Here is a 17,317-nt window from a genome sequence, read left to right as displayed (position 1 = left end):
AACGTTCGCTTTTATCTGTAGTAAATATTGTACAAAAAGTATGTCAACAATGTATTTAGCATTGTGTAGCTAATGTTAGCTAAGGATAGCTAGTAGTAGTAAAAGATTATCTGAACTGTGTCAAGGTAACGAGTTACAATCAAGCAGGTTTCGGCCTGTATTGACTTCAAAATAAACTAAGTAACGTTAAGTTAACCGTAATATCAGTCAATTTACTGGTAACGTTAATCACTTATTAACAGAACACGTGAACGTATTCATTTATATTATGGAACTATATAGCACAGAATATATATCTAAATGACCTTTCACTGAAACAGACGAAGTTAAACAACGTAGTGCTGACAGGTAAAAAGCCGGTTTTGTCCGGCCAAGTGTCCAGATTAGTTAGTTTGAGGGACAGGAGGGAACAATGTGGCTAGCTGTCTGTTTCTAGACGACACCCAATACCGTTACACCGGGTGTAACCAACGAGCTAACGTTAGGCTAGTTAGATGTAGCAAGCTAGCTTTAGATTCCTGTCGGCGTACGCAGCTGCAAAATGAACATTAAAACATACGATTGATGAGGGATACGTGTGAAGCTCGCTGGTGACACTTTATCTGACAAACACAGAACTGCTGTCGTCGACGTGTTCGGTTTAACGTCAGTGTTTTTCATCGTTAGCTGTGTTGGTCAGTTAGCCTCTTCAGCTAGCTAGGCACTGTAGCATACGGGTGTCAAAGTTAGCCGTGACTTCCCCTGGTGTCTGGTTGCCTGGTCTTTCATTTCGCACACGTCAAGGTAAACATTTAGCCGTCGGTGAGTTTCAAAGCTAAGCTAACGATTGTCCAGCGGCCTATCTTGATTGATTGATTGTCCGCGGGCACCGTGTTGTAATTAAGCACATCAACTTGGAGCAAACGTGTTCATTTGTGTTTCTTTACTTTGGCTCCTTCTCTAGCAGTGAGCTGTTTACTAACCGAGACTCCCTCTAGCCAATTGGAGCTAACGTTTCTTAGCTTGTGGCGTCAACCTTGTCAATATGTTAAGAGCTTTATCACTTTTATTTTGTTGTTAATATCTGGTTTCAGGGGGTTGTAATGGCTGTCACACGTCTCAGAACAGATTATTTGAAGGACAGTTTGAAAAATCTCGATGTCTTTGACAATTAAGACTGTTTAGTTAAAGGTAATTAGACAGAATCACACTAAGGTGTTCTAACCACACATTGTCCCTCTACTTTTTGTACATCTAATTCCTATTAAAACACTAGTTCTTTAGTAAAGTCTGTCAGAGGTGAATCTGTATTGATTCTGACCTTTGACCTGTCACACCACACTGAAACATCAATAACACAACATCATGTTGTAATAAAAGGTTGAGATGGCATAGTTTTAAAGTAAGGCTATGACTAACAAATATATTTATCATTAGTTAATCTGCGGATTATTTTCTCCATTAATCGTTTGGGTTAGAAATGTAAGAAAAAACATAACAGAAACCTGCCTACTACAGTTTCACACACCCCAAATCTTAAAACAGGGAATTTGTGGCATTTTCTGCCTAAAGAATCAGTTTAACGATGAACCGATTATCCAAATAGTTGCTGATTTATTTTGGGTCGATCTACTAATTAATTATTAATTTCAGTCCCATGTGAAGGCATACGCCTTGTCATACACATTGCAACATCTCTAACTTTAAATTTCCCTTTTGAGGTCCCTCAAGTCTGTTTCTTGATTTTGGGGACTGTGATGTCGGAGCCCAAGACCCCCACTCCCACTCCTGCAGGCGACACATACAAAGGATGGGTCTTCAAATGGACAAATTACATCAAGGGTTATCAACGGAGGTGGTTTGTCCTGAGCAATGGGCTGTTGTCATACTACAGGTACGCTTTCCTGTTTAACAGATAAACTTAAGGAAGGATATAGCCTTGATCATGTCACCAGAGAAAAAACTCAGCATTGATTTTCCACCTAGCTGTTAAACAGGAGACTGTCAACCGCTTGAACGTCCTTGTCAGACTGAAGCCTAGTTGTAATGTTGTAATCACGAAACACAAATCCAGTACTGTGCTGTAGCCTAATATAACAGGTGGACGTACACAAAGCTTCTTGTCTTGATGGTCCTGTTCATACGTAACACTAAAATTTGTCCTTGGTGATGTAATCATAGGTGGTAAGCTCTGAATTCAGGTGTAATATGTGGTGATTAAACATTAATTAAGCCTGTTGTATCCAAGTCCATGTGGTGTGTTTTGTGTTTAGTTAAAATTTTCCCAAAATGTCAAATCACACACCTCTGATTATCAGGACCCAGGCAGAGATGGGCCACACGTGTCGAGGCACAATCAACCTGGCCACAGCAACTATCACTGTGGATGACGCCTGCAACTTTGTCATCTCCAATGGTGGGGCGCAGACGTACCACCTGAAGGCCAGCTGTGAGGTTGAACGTCAGCGCTGGATCACTGCCCTGGAACTGGCCAAAGCCAAGGCGGCCCGCATGCAGGCTGAGTCAGGTAATAAAACAATATCAAACATTATATTCTCGGAAAAGATTAAAAAAGGTGTAGGCTGAAGCCTAAGCTTATACCCTTACCCTACCCTTAATATATAACAATACTTCACCCTTGCTCTACCCAAAAATAGCAGCGAAACAAAACAAAATAATTAAATATGATAAGAAAACACACCAGCATAAAACAGAAACAGATTAACAAAACAGACATGATCATAATTGTCAGTCGTTTCTCAGAGTTGGTTACATATTTTGAACATTTTCTTACTATGTTTTTTTAGTTCATTATTACAGATATTCTATCATTTAACCCCTTTAACTGTAACACGTCTGTTTTTCACATTTGTCCATACCCTTTTTTCCAAACATGTACTGTCCCCTGAATGGAGACCGGCTCTCCTTCATTGAAAACGACTTTGAAAACACACAGAAGCAATGAGAGTGGTAGTTGTGATTTTTGTTAAACCCCTTTTTAAGCGGATGTTTCTTTGGTTTCCTGTTGCTTTAACAGATGACTCGGGTGATGACTTTTCCCCATCATCCCCGCCAATGGCACCTGGACAAGGTGGTGGGTCACAGAATTCAGAAGTCCAGTCTGCTCTCAGAACACTAGGCAGCAAAGTGGAGGATCTCAGCACATGCAACGACCTAATCTCAAAGCATGGCTCTGCCCTGCAGAGGTCAGGCTTTAACAATCTATTGCTGTCTTTCTGTGCTTCACTCTTTAACCTTCTGGCCCAAGTTGAATACGTTTCTCATATCTCTTCTATCTTAACAAACATGCACATACTAATGTTTGAGTAACCCAGTTTCAAAACCTTTTTGATGTAGTGCCCTTATTTTCCAGAATGTCTTATCATGATGCTGTTGCGATGACGTTGACATATGCTAAGTTTAGGTGCGGTGTTGCATCGTGGGAAGATTGAGGTAGATAAACAGATACTGCAGTAGACAGACAAGACATCACTAGTTATAATAATAAAACCACTGAATCTGAGGCTCAAGGCCTTTTACACTGTAAATTGATGATATATTGTCCCAACTGTTAATCGAGGTTGTACGTTTTGATATTTATTTCAGGTCTTTATCAGAACTGGACAGTTTGCGTCTGACTGGAGAGGCCGGGGATAAGATTCGTCAGGTGACAGAGAGAGCCACGCTGTTCCGCATCACCTCTAATGCCATGATTAACGTAAGTGTCACCTCCTCTCCCAGTAAATCTACTTCTAATGTTGATGATTAATGTGTGTGTGAATTCATGCTCCCTTCAAGATGTACTCTGCGCTGGCTAATATTAACTGGCTAAAACTGCTCATTTTAATTGGATCTTGGGGTTTCAATGCTTCTGGTGGACCCTGTTTGATGCGTTTGTCTCTCAGGCGTGCCGAGACTTCCTTGCACTGGCCCAGGCTCACAGCAAGCGATGGCAGAAGGCCCTTCAAGCAGAGCGGGACCAGCGGGTGAGGCTAGAGGAGACTCTAGAGCAGCTGGCCAAGCAGCACAACCACCTGGAGCGAGCGTTCAGAGGGGCTGCACAGGCAAATGCTACAGCAGACAATAAAAGTAAGACGCAAGCCTGATGCTGAACACATCCTTATAGTTAGGATATGGTCAGCTGTTTCCAAACTCACTCTTTGCCCCTCTTTTTCTCTTGCGGTCTGGGAAATTGTGCCCCTTTTACTCCAATATTTTTTTTTAACTGATTTTATTTTTGTTGTCACGTCTCTATTACACCATTCTGTCATTTATTGGCTGCTTAAAATGTGATCTTGACCATTAAGTGATCATTTTTGCAATCTTTGTAAGTCTCTGTGGATGTAAGAATCTGTTAAATGCTTGTTGTTGTTAAGGTGATGTTGGGCCGGGAAAAGGTGAGGCCAGCGACGAGGATGACGACAACGAGTTCTTTGACGCCGTGGAAGAGGCTCCTGAGTTCATCACTGTACCTGCTGACCCCCAGTTCCACAAGTCAGTGCTCTCTCATTCACCCCATATGCACATGTTTACAGCACATGCTTTCATACAGGGAAAAGCAAAGTGGTTATTCCCCCACAACTCTTACCAGCTCATTATGTGTGTGCAAGTTTATTTATTCAGCTCAGGTCCTTGACATGTTGTATGTATGACATGTTATCATAAGCTGTAATAAAGTTGATTCCTTCCTTTTTCTTTGTTTGTGCAGTCACTAGTTGATTGATTTTGTTTGTTTGTTTAGTGCAATTGTGCCAAATTTATTGCTCCGTTTCCTTGTATGTTTACTGCTTGTTTGTTTAACCAGAAACCTTGCTGCCTCTTTGTTTTATAATCTTTTGCAGAAGGTCAAGCAGTAATATCAGCGGTTTCAACAGTGAGATGTGTGCCGATGATCAATCGGTAGGTCTCATTTTGGCCCCTGTGATGGCTGTCCACAGACTGGTTCACTCTCTTTCAGCTAAAAAAAACCTTTCGGCTCTTTTTCACTGACAGAATTTTCTCTCATTCAGCTTAATGAGGAGCCACTGGCGATGAACCAGGACTCTCCCTCTCAGGAGTTAGTGCCTTTGAAGAAGAGGCGGACGCGTATTCCAGATAAACCCAACTACTCCCTCAACCTGTGGAGTATCATGAAGAACTGTATTGGCAAAGAGCTGTCCAAGATCCCAATGCCTGTGAGTGTTTTCCTGCAGAGGTTACATAATAGCCAGTGTGACTGGCAGGAAGTTTATTTACGTGCTTGGCAAGTAAAGACGTCAGGCAGTTTTATTTTTCAACCACTCTTTGGTTCTTCATGTCTTTGTTCCAAGAGAAATGTGTTTACTCCCCAAGGTAACCAACATGTGCCAAGGTCACATCAGTGCAACTTCACGTCACAAGCATGTTCTTTTGGCATAGGGTCAACCATAACGCAGATCGTCTTCATGTCTGCAATACTGGGCCAACAACATTCTCTGACGGTCAGCTGTGGTTAAAATAGCTCCATTGATCTACAGTTATCAAGTGATCATCTGTGGTCTTTATTTAGGTATTGTTTTGTCCTGACATACCAAAACAAAATCCCACATGGAAAGATATAACATGAAATAAAACAAAACTAACTGCAAATAGCACATAATACAAGTTTTTATGCACACAATTGAAGCATGATGCTGGATAAAAACACTAAAACTTTATATAACCTATTATCACAATGGCCCTGGCCTGCCCCATACCATGAGCACAAGGACTGCTGTGTCGCTGCTGTCTGTGTCTCATACGGTAAGCCTTTCCAAATTTTTGGCCCAACACATTAAATGGTGTAAGATCCAAAATAGTCGTATATCTATTTCGACTGAATGTTCACTGTGCCTATTATTATAGAGCAACTAGTCTGTTGCCTGGCCATCTAGGCAACACTAACCCTTGTTAGCAATATTTAACCACTTCCAGGGTATGGAATTTGAGTTTAGAAATTTCCAGATCACAATAAGTTTGGGGGGAAAAAGAGAGTGTAGAAGAGAGTTTGTATATCTAGACTATAGCCTCCTGTTTTCTTAATTATAAATTTATGAATTTCTAAAAATTAATTTATCATACCAGCTAGAGCTGAACGAATTTGGAAAATAATCTAATTGATTGATTTTTTTAACCAATATTGCGATTTAATATTTGATTAATTTTTAAGCCCTCTACCGCCTGTATTATTCAAAAGGGACAAGCAATAAATCAGTGTAAAGTATTACCAACACAATATTAGATTAAACACACACTGTTCTTTCTTGTAGGTCAGGCCTGTGTTATGATGAAATTAGGTGATGCATGAATTGCACGAATTATTATTATGAGCTATGGTGGAGAAGAAATATCAAATATTAATTATATGAGAAAGATAATTTGAGTCAAGTCATGGCATTAAATGTATATGATATCATCAGGTTGGCCAACCTACAGACCACAAGAAAAACTAAGTTCACCACAGTGTGTTATACAGTAAACACCAATTAATCCTTATCTCAGTTCAAATCTCCTAGGAGTTCATCTTTCTATATCCCAGCAAGCAAACAAAAAATACAATTCAATTCAAAAGTTGGAAAATAAAACCAAGTGACGCCTCTCGTGTTTAATAGACAAGCTTAATAATTCTCCGACAACAATGGAGTCCCCCTCCTCCCCCGAAGCCTGCGATGCTGGAGAGCAGCGCGCTGGCTGGAACCAGGCTGGACCTCTTTCGGACTTGTGCGTTTGGTTTGAAATGCCGTTTCATTGATATTTCCTGAGCTGTGTGTATGACGCAGGCGGCGATCGCCACAATACACTTGCCTTACTACACGTTTTCGACGATTTCAGCCACCACCAACACCCCCAGGTTACCTGCAGGTGGCGGGTGCTACTTTCATTCCCTTTGCAACACTTACGTTTCTGCAGTGTCAGCTTCTGACAAGCTTAAGGCCATTGTACAACAACAAGTACTGCGTAACGTGCGAAGTTGACGCTTTGTCTGCAGACTGCTTTACTCTTGGGTGTCATGTAACCAGAGTGTAATTGCAGCCTTTGCAATTAGAAAATCTGTTTTATCACACCGCAATATCGCAAATGGGGTTGAAAACTTTCTCAATAGGAGAGTTAAGGAATCTTCTTATTCTTCTTCTTCGTTTCTTATTTTGCAGTTAATGTTACTAATTATCAGTCTCGCATAGCCAGACCTTTCTCCACACTTGTAGCGCTGTGCCAGCGCTGGATAAAGGTCTGGCTGAATCTATTAACTTTCTGCTGTAGTAGATAAAACACTGTAGCTTGATTGTATTTGTTTAAACCAATTGTCTTTGATACCTTCCTGGAATCGACCTACATTATTCACACTAAAAGTCGTGTACTTAAAATAAAACTCAGTGCACACATGAATTCACACTGGAAAGATTTTTCCCTCTGCAGGTGAACTTCAATGAGCCCATTTCCATGCTGCAGCGGTTGTCGGAGGACCTCGAGTACCACGAGCTGCTGGATAAGGCCAGCAAGTGCCAGAGTTCGCTGGAGCAAATGTGCTACGTCGCCGCCTTCTCCGTGTCCTCCTACTCGACCACCGTCCACCGCACGGGCAAGCCCTTCAACCCTCTTCTGGGAGAGACGTATGAACTGGACCGCCGGAGAGAGAGCGGCTACCGCTCTCTCTGTGAGCAGGTGAGAGAAGAGCTACTAACAAGGAAGCGAAACTGAACAAAGAATCAGTGTCAGCATGGAGGGCTTGAAAAATCCATCTGACTGAGCATTTTGAGAGTCAGTTGGTTCCTTTTTTTTTTTTGAAAATGTCTGTGGGGGATGGACATGTTACAGGGAATTAGCATTTATGAGTGTGAACTCATCAATTCAGGAATGGATAGATTATCATAATTGTGATAAACTCATTGTGACATGTGATTATGCCATTGTTTGCAATTTCTATTCATGCATGTAGAGACCTCACGGGGTAACAATATGAACAAATTTTATTACAAGCAATGTGAAAAATTGTTTTAAAAAAGAGTTCTGTAATTTCTTAAAATCGGTGCATATTCTGGCATGGAAGGTGAAAAAGCAACTTCCGTTTTCTTGTATGGAGTCTGATGTAGATGCACAAGGTGGGATGAAAGAAAGGATGTTGGAAGCAGAGACAGGACGGGATTAATGGAGGCAAACACAGACAACAGAAAAGAGGTTTAATGTTGGAAAATTATAATCTCGGAAGGGTTTTATTCCTAAAGAACAAGAAAATACAGCCAGTCCTATAAGTAATCCAGTAAATTGTGCTTTCAACAAATCTGGTGATCAGGCAGCTGTGGAGAAGGCTGTATTTAGAGCATGAATCTGTCGATCTATCTAAAATGAAATGACATTACTATTGGGGAGGATCCGAAACTACAAATCAATGCCACTTAAACATTTTAACTCAACCTAGCTTATGTTATGTTTTTCTAAAGTTAAATTGTACGCTTTACATAGTCTTCACCTCGTTCCCAGGTGAGTCACCACCCTCCTGCGGCAGCACATCATGTGATATCTGATCGTGGCTGGACCCTGAGGCAGGAAATCACTGTTGCCAGCAAGTTCAGGGGCAAATATCTCTCCATTATGCCTTTAGGTAAGACCGGTCTGGAACATATTCATCATGCCTTGTGGTTTGATGATGACGAACACTGTGATTATTTACTGATGGATCAAATGGAGCCCACAAAACAAAGGTTACAGTGTTGTTATGAGAATCAGTGTAAAGAGCTTGAGGAATTTGCCAGACACACCTCTGGAATTGAAACTATTGAATAATAGGCAGTTATGACAAACAACGGCTTGTTTTGACAGACGATTATATGTGTTTTTCCCATCTGCATTTTTACTTTCCTTCTAGGCACAATTCATGCAATCTTTGAAAAGGGCAACAATCACTACACCTGGAAAAAAGTTACCACCACAGTGCACAACATCATTGTAGGAAAACTGTGGATCGATCAGGTGAGACTGACAGAGTTAAAGCAAGACGGCACATTTAAACAAGGCTTTGAATAAACAGCAGGGCTTTCAGTTAGCTGTTAGCATTGAGCTGGTTGGTAGTGTATTTTCTTATGTGAGTTGATTGTAGAGGAGACAGGAAATGAGGGGAGAGATAAAAGGGGAATGACATCCAACACAGTTTCCAGTAGAACAAAATTATATCTAGTTAAACAAACTAGCTTGCCTTCTTTTCAAAGCCTTTGAGACAATGTTTGCAAACTTCAATATATCATAGTTAAACAAGCATACTAATTTTTGATCGTCGGCATACCAAAATATTTCAGAGATTTGCCTCTTAGATCATCAAAATGTGTACAATACAAGAGGAAATGAAATTCACTTTCCACTTCACCAAGGTCACATAGCTCACACAATCGGTTTTCTTCTGGGATATTTTAGAATTGACCAACCTCAATGGCCAGAGGTAAAATCCCAGCTCTCAGCTGTGCAACCAAGGATCTCTGGCTTCTAGATAAACGAGATGTAACATACAATTCTGGACTAAAGTTCTGTTTGATATGCATATATGTCCTTAATTTTAGCTTTAATAAAATATTTTCAAACCATTTTTTAATTTTAACAACTTATGTTTAAGCGAGTTAATATTACAACGTAAATTGTACCTGTAGATATACAACATATCCACCTCCTCAAAAATAGAATAAATCTCCTTCACCCATGGAGATCTGTGAGCTTTACGCCACCTTAATACACTCTTATTTACTCTGTTCTCTGCCATTCTGATTAGACAGTTCCACAGTTATTTCATTTCACATTTTCTCTGTACAGCTCCTGGTACCCAGCCCATATCTCCCTGAATTGCTAGGATCGGAGCAAATTTATGAACCCCCCAGAAAACATCATATGGCTCTGTTCTGTATGGGATCTATCGTTTTGATAGATCATTTACTCCTCTCACAGAGAGCGAAGTATCAGAACTCCTGACCCATAGCTGTCCCACTACATGCCCAATGGACCCAATTCCTACGAATCTCCTCCAAGCCATATCTCCTACCGTGGTCCCGGAAATCATGTGATAAATACTTCTCTGGCTTCAGGAACCTTCCCGACCACTTTCAAAAGGGCTCCTGTTACACCCTTGCTCAAAAAATCCTCACTTGACCCAACTCAAGTTGAGAACTATCGACCAGTGTCTCTTCTACCTTTTTTATCCAAAACTATTGAACGGGCAGTATTCAAACAGGTCTCAGAATTCCTCTCACGGAATGACCTCCTAGATCCATATCAGTCTGGTGAGTGCCCACTCTACTGAAATGGCTCTTCTGTCTGTAACAGAAGCCCTAAGGTCAGCTAAAGCTGCAACCCAATCCATCCTATCAGCTGCCTTTGACACAGTCAACCACAGGATTCTACTATCCACTCTCTCAGCAATGGGCATCTCGAGTAAAGCACTCCTGTAGTTCGAATCATACCTCTCGGGGCGTTCCTACAATGTTTTGTGGCAAGGACAGTTTTCCTCCTCCCACTGCCTCTCCACAAGGGTGCCCCAAGGCTCAGCGCTTGGGCCCCTTCTCTTCTCAATTAACAGCACTTCACTGGGGCCGATCATTTGCTCGCATGTCTTCTCTTACCACTGCTACGCAGACAATACGCAACTCTGCCTATCCTTCCCGCCAGACAATCCCACCGTCTTGGTGCGAATCATGGACTGTCTCTCGGACATATCTGCATGGATGAAGGCTTGTCAACTTCAACTAAACCTCTTTAAGACTGCAGTCTATCCACCATAACATCAAACTACAAATTGACTCCTCAACCATCACTCCAGCCAGGGTGGTGAGAAACTTGTGTGTCATGATTGATGACCAGCTTCCCTTTTCAGACCATGTTGCTGCTGTCTCTCAGTCATGCCGCTTTGCTCTATACAACATAAGGAAAATCAGGCCCTACCTCACTCAGTAAGCCACCCAGCTTCTGCTACAGGCCATGGTTATCTCTCGCATCGACTATTGCATTGCCCTCCTAGCAAGTCTTCCAGCTTGTGCGGTGAAACCCTTACAAATGGTTCAGAACGCAGCAGCGCGTCTGGTTTTTGATCAGCCCAAAAGGACTCATGTCACTCCATTACTCAGTGACCTCCACTGGCTCCCCGTGGCCTCCAGAATCAAATTCAAGTCACTAATGCTTGCATACAGAGTGACTACTGGGTCTGCACCCATCTACCTAAACTCCATAATACAAACTTACGTTCCTTCTCGGCCGCTACGCTCCTCCAACGAATGCCGCCTGGCTCTGCCATCCCTTCACACAAAGAAATCCCAGTCCCAGCTATTCTCATCTGTGACACCACGATGGTGGAACGAGCTACCACACGCCATCAGAGCAGGGGTGTCCCTCTCTAACTTCAAGAAGCTCTTGAAAACTCATCTCTTCCGAGAACACTTCCTCTTAGCACACCTCTAACTCCTAACCTCTAACATGCACTTCCTGTGCTCTTCTTCTTCTGTCCCCTTACAATTATCTTGTATTGATTGCACTTTTTTGTTAACTCTTACTTCCTTACCTAGGTATTTACCCCATTAATGTGATATGTACCATGAGCTCTTACTAGTATTTATTGCTGCTCTGACTAGTATGTATTGTCTGTTGTAGATCTGTATTTGATGCTCTGTTGATGCTTGTATGGTGTTCCTCAAATGTAAGTCGCTTTGGATAAAAGCGTCTGCCAAATGAATAAATGTAATTGGCCATAGATTAACTTAGTGGGAGAAAACTGGTAGTTCTTTGTAAAATCAGACATTGAGCACCCCCACATCGCCAAAAATGGTATTATCCTCGCTGTGAAGCTTTGACTGTGAGATTGACAGTTGAATCAGGCTCCGCCCATCAAATATTCGACTATCCGGGGTCAGCCCTAATAGATTTATTAAATATTGTATCCCCACGGACATTGATTTGCAGTGAGGATACTAAAAAATAACAGACACAATAAAAACACAAACAAATTCAACACTTAACAGATAATGTTAAACTAACAGTACAGGTGACGGCATACAGACAGGAGACAACAATACAGCAATTGCACAGCCCACCTAGTGGGTCAGTATACACGCTCTTATTTTACCTCTTATTGTCAGTCATTGCACACTAGTCTGTTAGCGCAGTCTTAAGAGTATACTACCTTGAATTTCACTACAAATATTGTTTGTGAAGGTGATACAAATAAAATGTTTTCAAAACTGTCACAGTGTATTGATCGTCACATTGCTATCCCGAAATTTATTCAATTAAAGTGAACATGTTTCCACATTGTTGGTAATTTCCTTAAAACTTTCTTTTTCTTTCTCTCTGCCAGTCAGGAGAGATAGACGTGGTCAACCACACGACAGGTGACCGCTGCCACTTGAAGTTTGCTCCCTACAGCTACTTCTCAAGAGATGTGGCCAGGAAGGTGAGACAAATGCAAAGACTGATACAGTTCGACTTTTTCCCTGTACACGTTTCCTAAATTTAGGTCATAATGCTGTTCAAATTTATCCCTGTGCAGTAAACACTCAACTAAGATTACACAAGTATTCAATGTTGAGTGTATAAAATATGCTCATGTTAACGTCTTCACTTATCTTATTGTGTTTTTTAATGTTCTGTTCAAAAACAAAGAATTCTCTTGTGGAATAAAAAAGATCTACACTTAACTGTGTTAGTTTTAACCAGTTTTACAGTGGCACTTCTGCTCTCCACCCTGTGACCAGTCTCTTATGCTTCATGGGTCAGAATGCTCCTTTCAGTTTACTGCTCTGTTAACCTTCTGTTTCTTCTCTCTTCAGGTGACAGGTGTGGTGATGGACAAGGATGGCAAGGCCCACTATGTGCTCTCAGGCACTTGGGATGAGAAAATGGAGTTTTCCCGAGTGATGCAGAGCAGCCGAGGAGGAGAGAACGGCACAGAGGGCAAACAAAAGACGGTCTATCAAACCCTCAAAGCCAGAGAGGTGTGGAGGAAGAACCCTCTCCCGTAAGTACTAGTAATTAGTAAGTAAGTAATTACTGCAAATCTAGGTGTGTCCGTAAACCGGAGTTCTGCAGATTCTTTAAACAACATTATCCAGTCAGTCCTTGGCAGGAGAGCCAAGATTTGTAACTTTTATCTGTCTGCTACATTTCCCAGTTGGCTATCTATATATGAGAACAAAACAAACAAATATGCTTTCTGCTTCTGCTTATTAGTTTGGACTGGTTTCATTTCCATCTACATTGCAGGCTGAGCATGCATCAGCACACATTATGGTTTATATAATATGACAGACTGAAAAGTGCTGAAAAGACAGAAGTGATTTGGCAAAATGCAGTCACTTACTGTACAAAATACTTTTTATTTATTTTTATTTATATTTACCTTCTAACCAAAAAGAATCACAAAATACATTGTCATTCACGGCAAAAACATGTCAGCATAAAATAGCATATAATAATAGCAATAGCAAGAGTTTTTTGCTATAAATGTGCAACTTTTCAGTTTCTTACTCAAGCAATATACCCTGATTCCTGAAGAACCAGAAATGAATAGCTGAATTTCAGGTTTAGGGTAGAAAATGGTTTAGTTGAAGAGGTGAGCCAATCAGATCTTGTATTTTGTCCCATTTTGCGTGTACTAGTTAGCTATTCAGTGAATGCTAAATTTCTACGTTGCTAAGCTTTGCTCATTTTTGTTATGTTAGTGGAAGCATTCTTTATTTCAGGCAGGGTTACCCACCTCCACCATAAAACAAGTCTGGAAACCTTGGATTTAAAATTGTCAAAAGAGGAAGTGTACTTCGTGTAGCAGATGCATACAAGTTTTTCATAGTGTTTTTGTTATTATTATTATTTTTTTAATCTCTGTGGCCGTACTATGTATACTTGAGTAATGGTTTATACTTTTTGGATAATGTTTTCACCGTGGTACTTCAAAAGGAACCTTTCATACATGAGATTCTGCTAAAAGTGCTTTAAAAGCTTTAAAGGTTTGCAAACAAACAATTTAAAATACAGAATATTCAATAAAACAAGCAAGAGGCAACAACAATCTAGATAAAAGCAAGATTAAAAAGATAAGTGAGCTTCTGGAGCGTTCTGGTTTCCCATCAGTATTGACAGGTGAGGCAGGAAATGAAAACATTAGAATCACCAAATTGTGATTTGGCATTTTGAGATGTGCTCACAAGGCCAATAAACAACAAATGTCTGCGGACACATCTGCAGGCTGCCTTGTCAGTGTGGCTGCTGTGGAAAGATGTTAGCGCTCCCCCTTGTGAGTTTTGGGATGGCTGTGAAAGAGTTTCAAGCCCTAAATGTCCTCAGTCATCATCGTCTTCTTTAAATGTTAACATGTTTCTCCGATCCCTTAATGACAGCAAAAAAACAACAACACTGGCTAAGATAACATGTATATTACATTGTACTCTGCATGGCATAATGGACTTACACATGAATTTTCTTTGTTTTGATATCTGCATTATATATTGGCCATCAGCCACCCTGCTCTCTAAATATCAGCATCGGCCATTGAAAAACAAGTTGACTACTACTAACGTAGGTTTGTGTGTTTTGCTATTGTCGTGCATCTTTGCTCTACCATAGTGAGGGAGCAGAAACCATGTACTACTTCACTAACCTGGCTCTGACCCTAAACGAGACGGAGGAGGGCGTGGCGCCCACTGACAGCCGGCGCCGGCCTGACCAACGCCTGATGGAGGACGGTCGCTGGGACGAGGCCAATAGTGAGAAGCAGCGGCTGGAGGAGAAGCAGCGCAGCGTCCGGCGGGAGAGAGAGAGAGAAGCCGCCAGCCAGCGCACCTCCAGCCAGTCAGAAGAAGGTGAGAGCCTAGAGTCCACAGTAGTGTGTGTTAATTCTTTGATTCTCTTGAATTCCTCTCTATCTTGCATGGGGAAAATTGCAAAATTTAATTAAGGGGTTTAAAAATCTGTGATCCCCCTTTTGTCTTCCAAAAGTTGTCGATGAGGACCCACTTAATGATCCCTCCTTAAAAAGCAAGTACTCCTCTTTTTGTTTCTTTTACTGCCACCTCATGCTTTAATCTTCCATTTAGATTGTTTCTCACCTTTTTGGTGACACAAATTTTTCCTCTTTCAGGCGTACCTCATGAAAACTACCAGGCACTTTGGTTCGAGCGCTGTGAGGACCGGATCACAGGTGAGCAAGTCCATATCTATAAGGGAGGCTACTGGGAAGCAAAGGATCGTGGGAGCTGGGAGGGATGTCCTGACATATTTTGACCTCGGCGTTGACTACAATGTGCCCTGAAAAGGCCAATCCATCAAAGGTGCCTGGTGGACAGCTACCACAAAGGCCGGCTTGTCTCCCCCCTTGGACGGCTGCCTCCCTGCAGTGGCTCTCTGTTCTAAGAGATCTCCAGGACAGTCACTGCTATCTGATCCAGGGGGGAGCAGGGTTTTCCTCTGGCCTCCCTAATCCCATTTTTGTTCCTGTGTCCTCAAGTCCCCCTGTTGCTGTCACACATCTCAGAGGACTTGAATAAAAATGTCGATGCTGCTTTGAGTCAGTTTCAGACTGAGCATAAGGGGGAGGAAATTAAATTAGCAGTGCTTCCAAATCTAGAGTAGAATCATTCTTTTTGTCTCTCTTGTCAAGTCTTTTCAGTCTCTTGGATCAGGAGCAGTAGAGGTTTAGTGCTGATAACAACTGTGAGATAATTTAGTGTTCCTATTATCATCCACAGCATTGTGTGCTTTGGTAATAATTCTAAGGGGGGGGGGGGCTGGTTCATATATACATTTATATGATTAAATTTAATTTAAATGTCGACTGGTGGCCTTCAACATTTTAGCGAGGATTTCTTGTGTATCTCTCTGATTTAGTGTCTCAACGTAATGAAGTAAAGGTTCTAGCGCGTTTGTGTATGAATGCATATCTGCTCTTCCATCACTTTACAACACTGCCACTGTGCAGTATACTGTGTTTAAAAAAAGAAAACGATTGTCCAAAATACTGGTTGAACCTGCACACTGCAACTATAGTTACACAGTAACACAGCAACTATAGGCCTAAACAGGCCCTTTGTCTTCGCCTTAGAAATGAGCAACCTGCTCTCACTTGTATTTACATCTAATCTGAGTGGATATGATGCTGACATTTGTTGCTGGTTTCAAGTACAAACACTAAAATTTTATTAGAAATTGTTGGGAAATGGCAAAAAGCTTGTTTCAGTGCTGAGGAAATCTCACATTAGCACAGTTGAATTCAATAACAATCATTGATTAACAACCTCTTCACAGGATTGGAATAATGTTTAGCCATTTTACAGATAAAATGAATAGTAACAAAGTTACATGGTAGTAAAATGTTTTTGTTTTTTTTTACAGTAATTGATGCTTGGTGTGTTTTTTGTGTTGAGAAGAACACAGACAAATGTGCAAAGAAAAATACTGAAAGTAAATGCAGTGGTGAAAATAAACATCACACCCTTGTGTATCTGCTCAAATGTTCATATGCAAGTAAATTCTGACACCAAAAACATGGGATGTAGTGGGATGTGTCTTTGTTTGTTTCATAATTTTGTTTGTAAGTGTACTTAAAAATGAAGAATAAAGGAAGAAGCATTGCAAATAACTATGATTTTATAAATGTATAGAAATTCATATAGTATTGAACTGTATTGTTGGTTCCTCCTATTATTGGAAGAGGACTGTCTTCATTTTCAGAAAAAAAGGGAGTTTCGTACTTAACTGAGACGCGAGACATGACAATGTTCAGTATTTTGTATTAACAAAGAAAAATAATCTGTAATAAACAAATGCTGTGATGTCAAACAACTAGCTGTTCATACTGTTCTTTAATTTAATTTGTTAATCAGTTATTAAAAAGGTAACACGGTTAAACAAATTCATTCTTTGGGACTTTCTATATAAACTCATGTTCAGTAAGAGCTCCAGATGGGACAACATATGTTGTCTGTAAAATAAAAAACAGTGAAAACACACACCCATTAGTTTGTGTTCCAGTTTATTTTGTTATTTGTATGGACAATATGTAATCCTAAACCACTGTGTGAAATTTGCACACAAAAAAATGCAGATAAAGTATATACTAAGATAAACAAAATTGATCTTGAAAGTGTTACGCATTTAGGATAATAGTTGGTCGTCAGACCATGATTCAACTGAAATCTGGAGCTTTCAGGAGTTCCAAAATAAAAGCCAATGCGGGACATAAGCATTAAGACAGCTGCTGAGGGAAAGACTACTAAATTACATTTACTGATTTAGCTGATGCTGTTAATAATAATAAACTTTACTGATACAGCACGAAACAGATTTACAAAGTCCTTTACATGGTTGAACACAGAATAAAAAC

The 17,317-nt window shown here is 40.7% G+C and overlaps 1 protein-coding gene across 3 annotated transcripts; it reads left to right on the top strand.

The window, feature by feature from the left end:
* Positions 1 to 406: 406 nt before the first annotated feature.
* LOC119911786 (oxysterol-binding protein 1-like) lies at positions 407 to 16,776 on the top strand. 3 transcript variants are annotated; one of them, XM_038730711.1, is made up of 17 exons: positions 407 to 801; positions 1,701 to 1,873; positions 2,298 to 2,506; positions 3,017 to 3,185; positions 3,586 to 3,697; positions 3,885 to 4,068; positions 4,356 to 4,473; positions 4,821 to 4,878; positions 4,989 to 5,153; positions 7,393 to 7,638; positions 8,455 to 8,575; positions 8,840 to 8,943; positions 12,299 to 12,394; positions 12,771 to 12,958; positions 14,563 to 14,798; positions 14,935 to 14,973; positions 15,077 to 16,776. In XM_038730711.1, exons 2-17 carry the CDS (start codon positions 1,737 to 1,739, stop codon positions 15,217 to 15,219), a joined length of 2,325 nt encoding a protein of 774 aa, XP_038586639.1. In that variant the 5' UTR covers positions 407 to 801; positions 1,701 to 1,736; the 3' UTR covers positions 15,220 to 16,776. The 3 variants fall into 3 exon arrangements, with proteins under 3 accessions (XP_038586639.1, XP_038586640.1, XP_038586638.1); XM_038730710.1 differs by having other exon boundaries at positions 408 to 783; XM_038730712.1 differs by lacking the exon at positions 14,935 to 14,973 and having other exon boundaries at positions 407 to 783.
* The last annotated feature ends 541 nt before the right edge of the window (positions 16,777 to 17,317 follow it).

This window comes from Micropterus salmoides, unplaced genomic scaffold (assembly GCF_014851395.1).
Source record: "Micropterus salmoides isolate LMB-PRFRI ecotype aquatic unplaced genomic scaffold, ASM1485139v1 Ms_hic_scaffold_2, whole genome shotgun sequence".
Taxonomy (NCBI): Eukaryota; Metazoa; Chordata; class Actinopteri; order Centrarchiformes; family Centrarchidae; genus Micropterus; species Micropterus salmoides.
Note: the sequence above shows the minus strand (reverse complement) of the source record. Positions and strands in the feature narration are given on the sequence as shown.

Excerpts from the sequence above, each read along its gene's own strand:
- LOC119911786 (XM_038730711.1), top strand. The coding sequence starts at position 1,737 with ATGTCGGAGCCCAAGACCCCCACTCCCACTCCTGCAGGCGACACATAC. Across the intron at positions 3,186-3,585 it reads CATGGCTCTGCCCTGCAGAG|GTCTTTATCAGAACTGGACA; the intron begins GTCAGGCTTTAA and ends TATTTATTTCAG. Across the intron at positions 8,576-8,839 it reads TCTCTCCATTATGCCTTTAG|GCACAATTCATGCAATCTTT; the intron begins GTAAGACCGGTC and ends CTTTCCTTCTAG.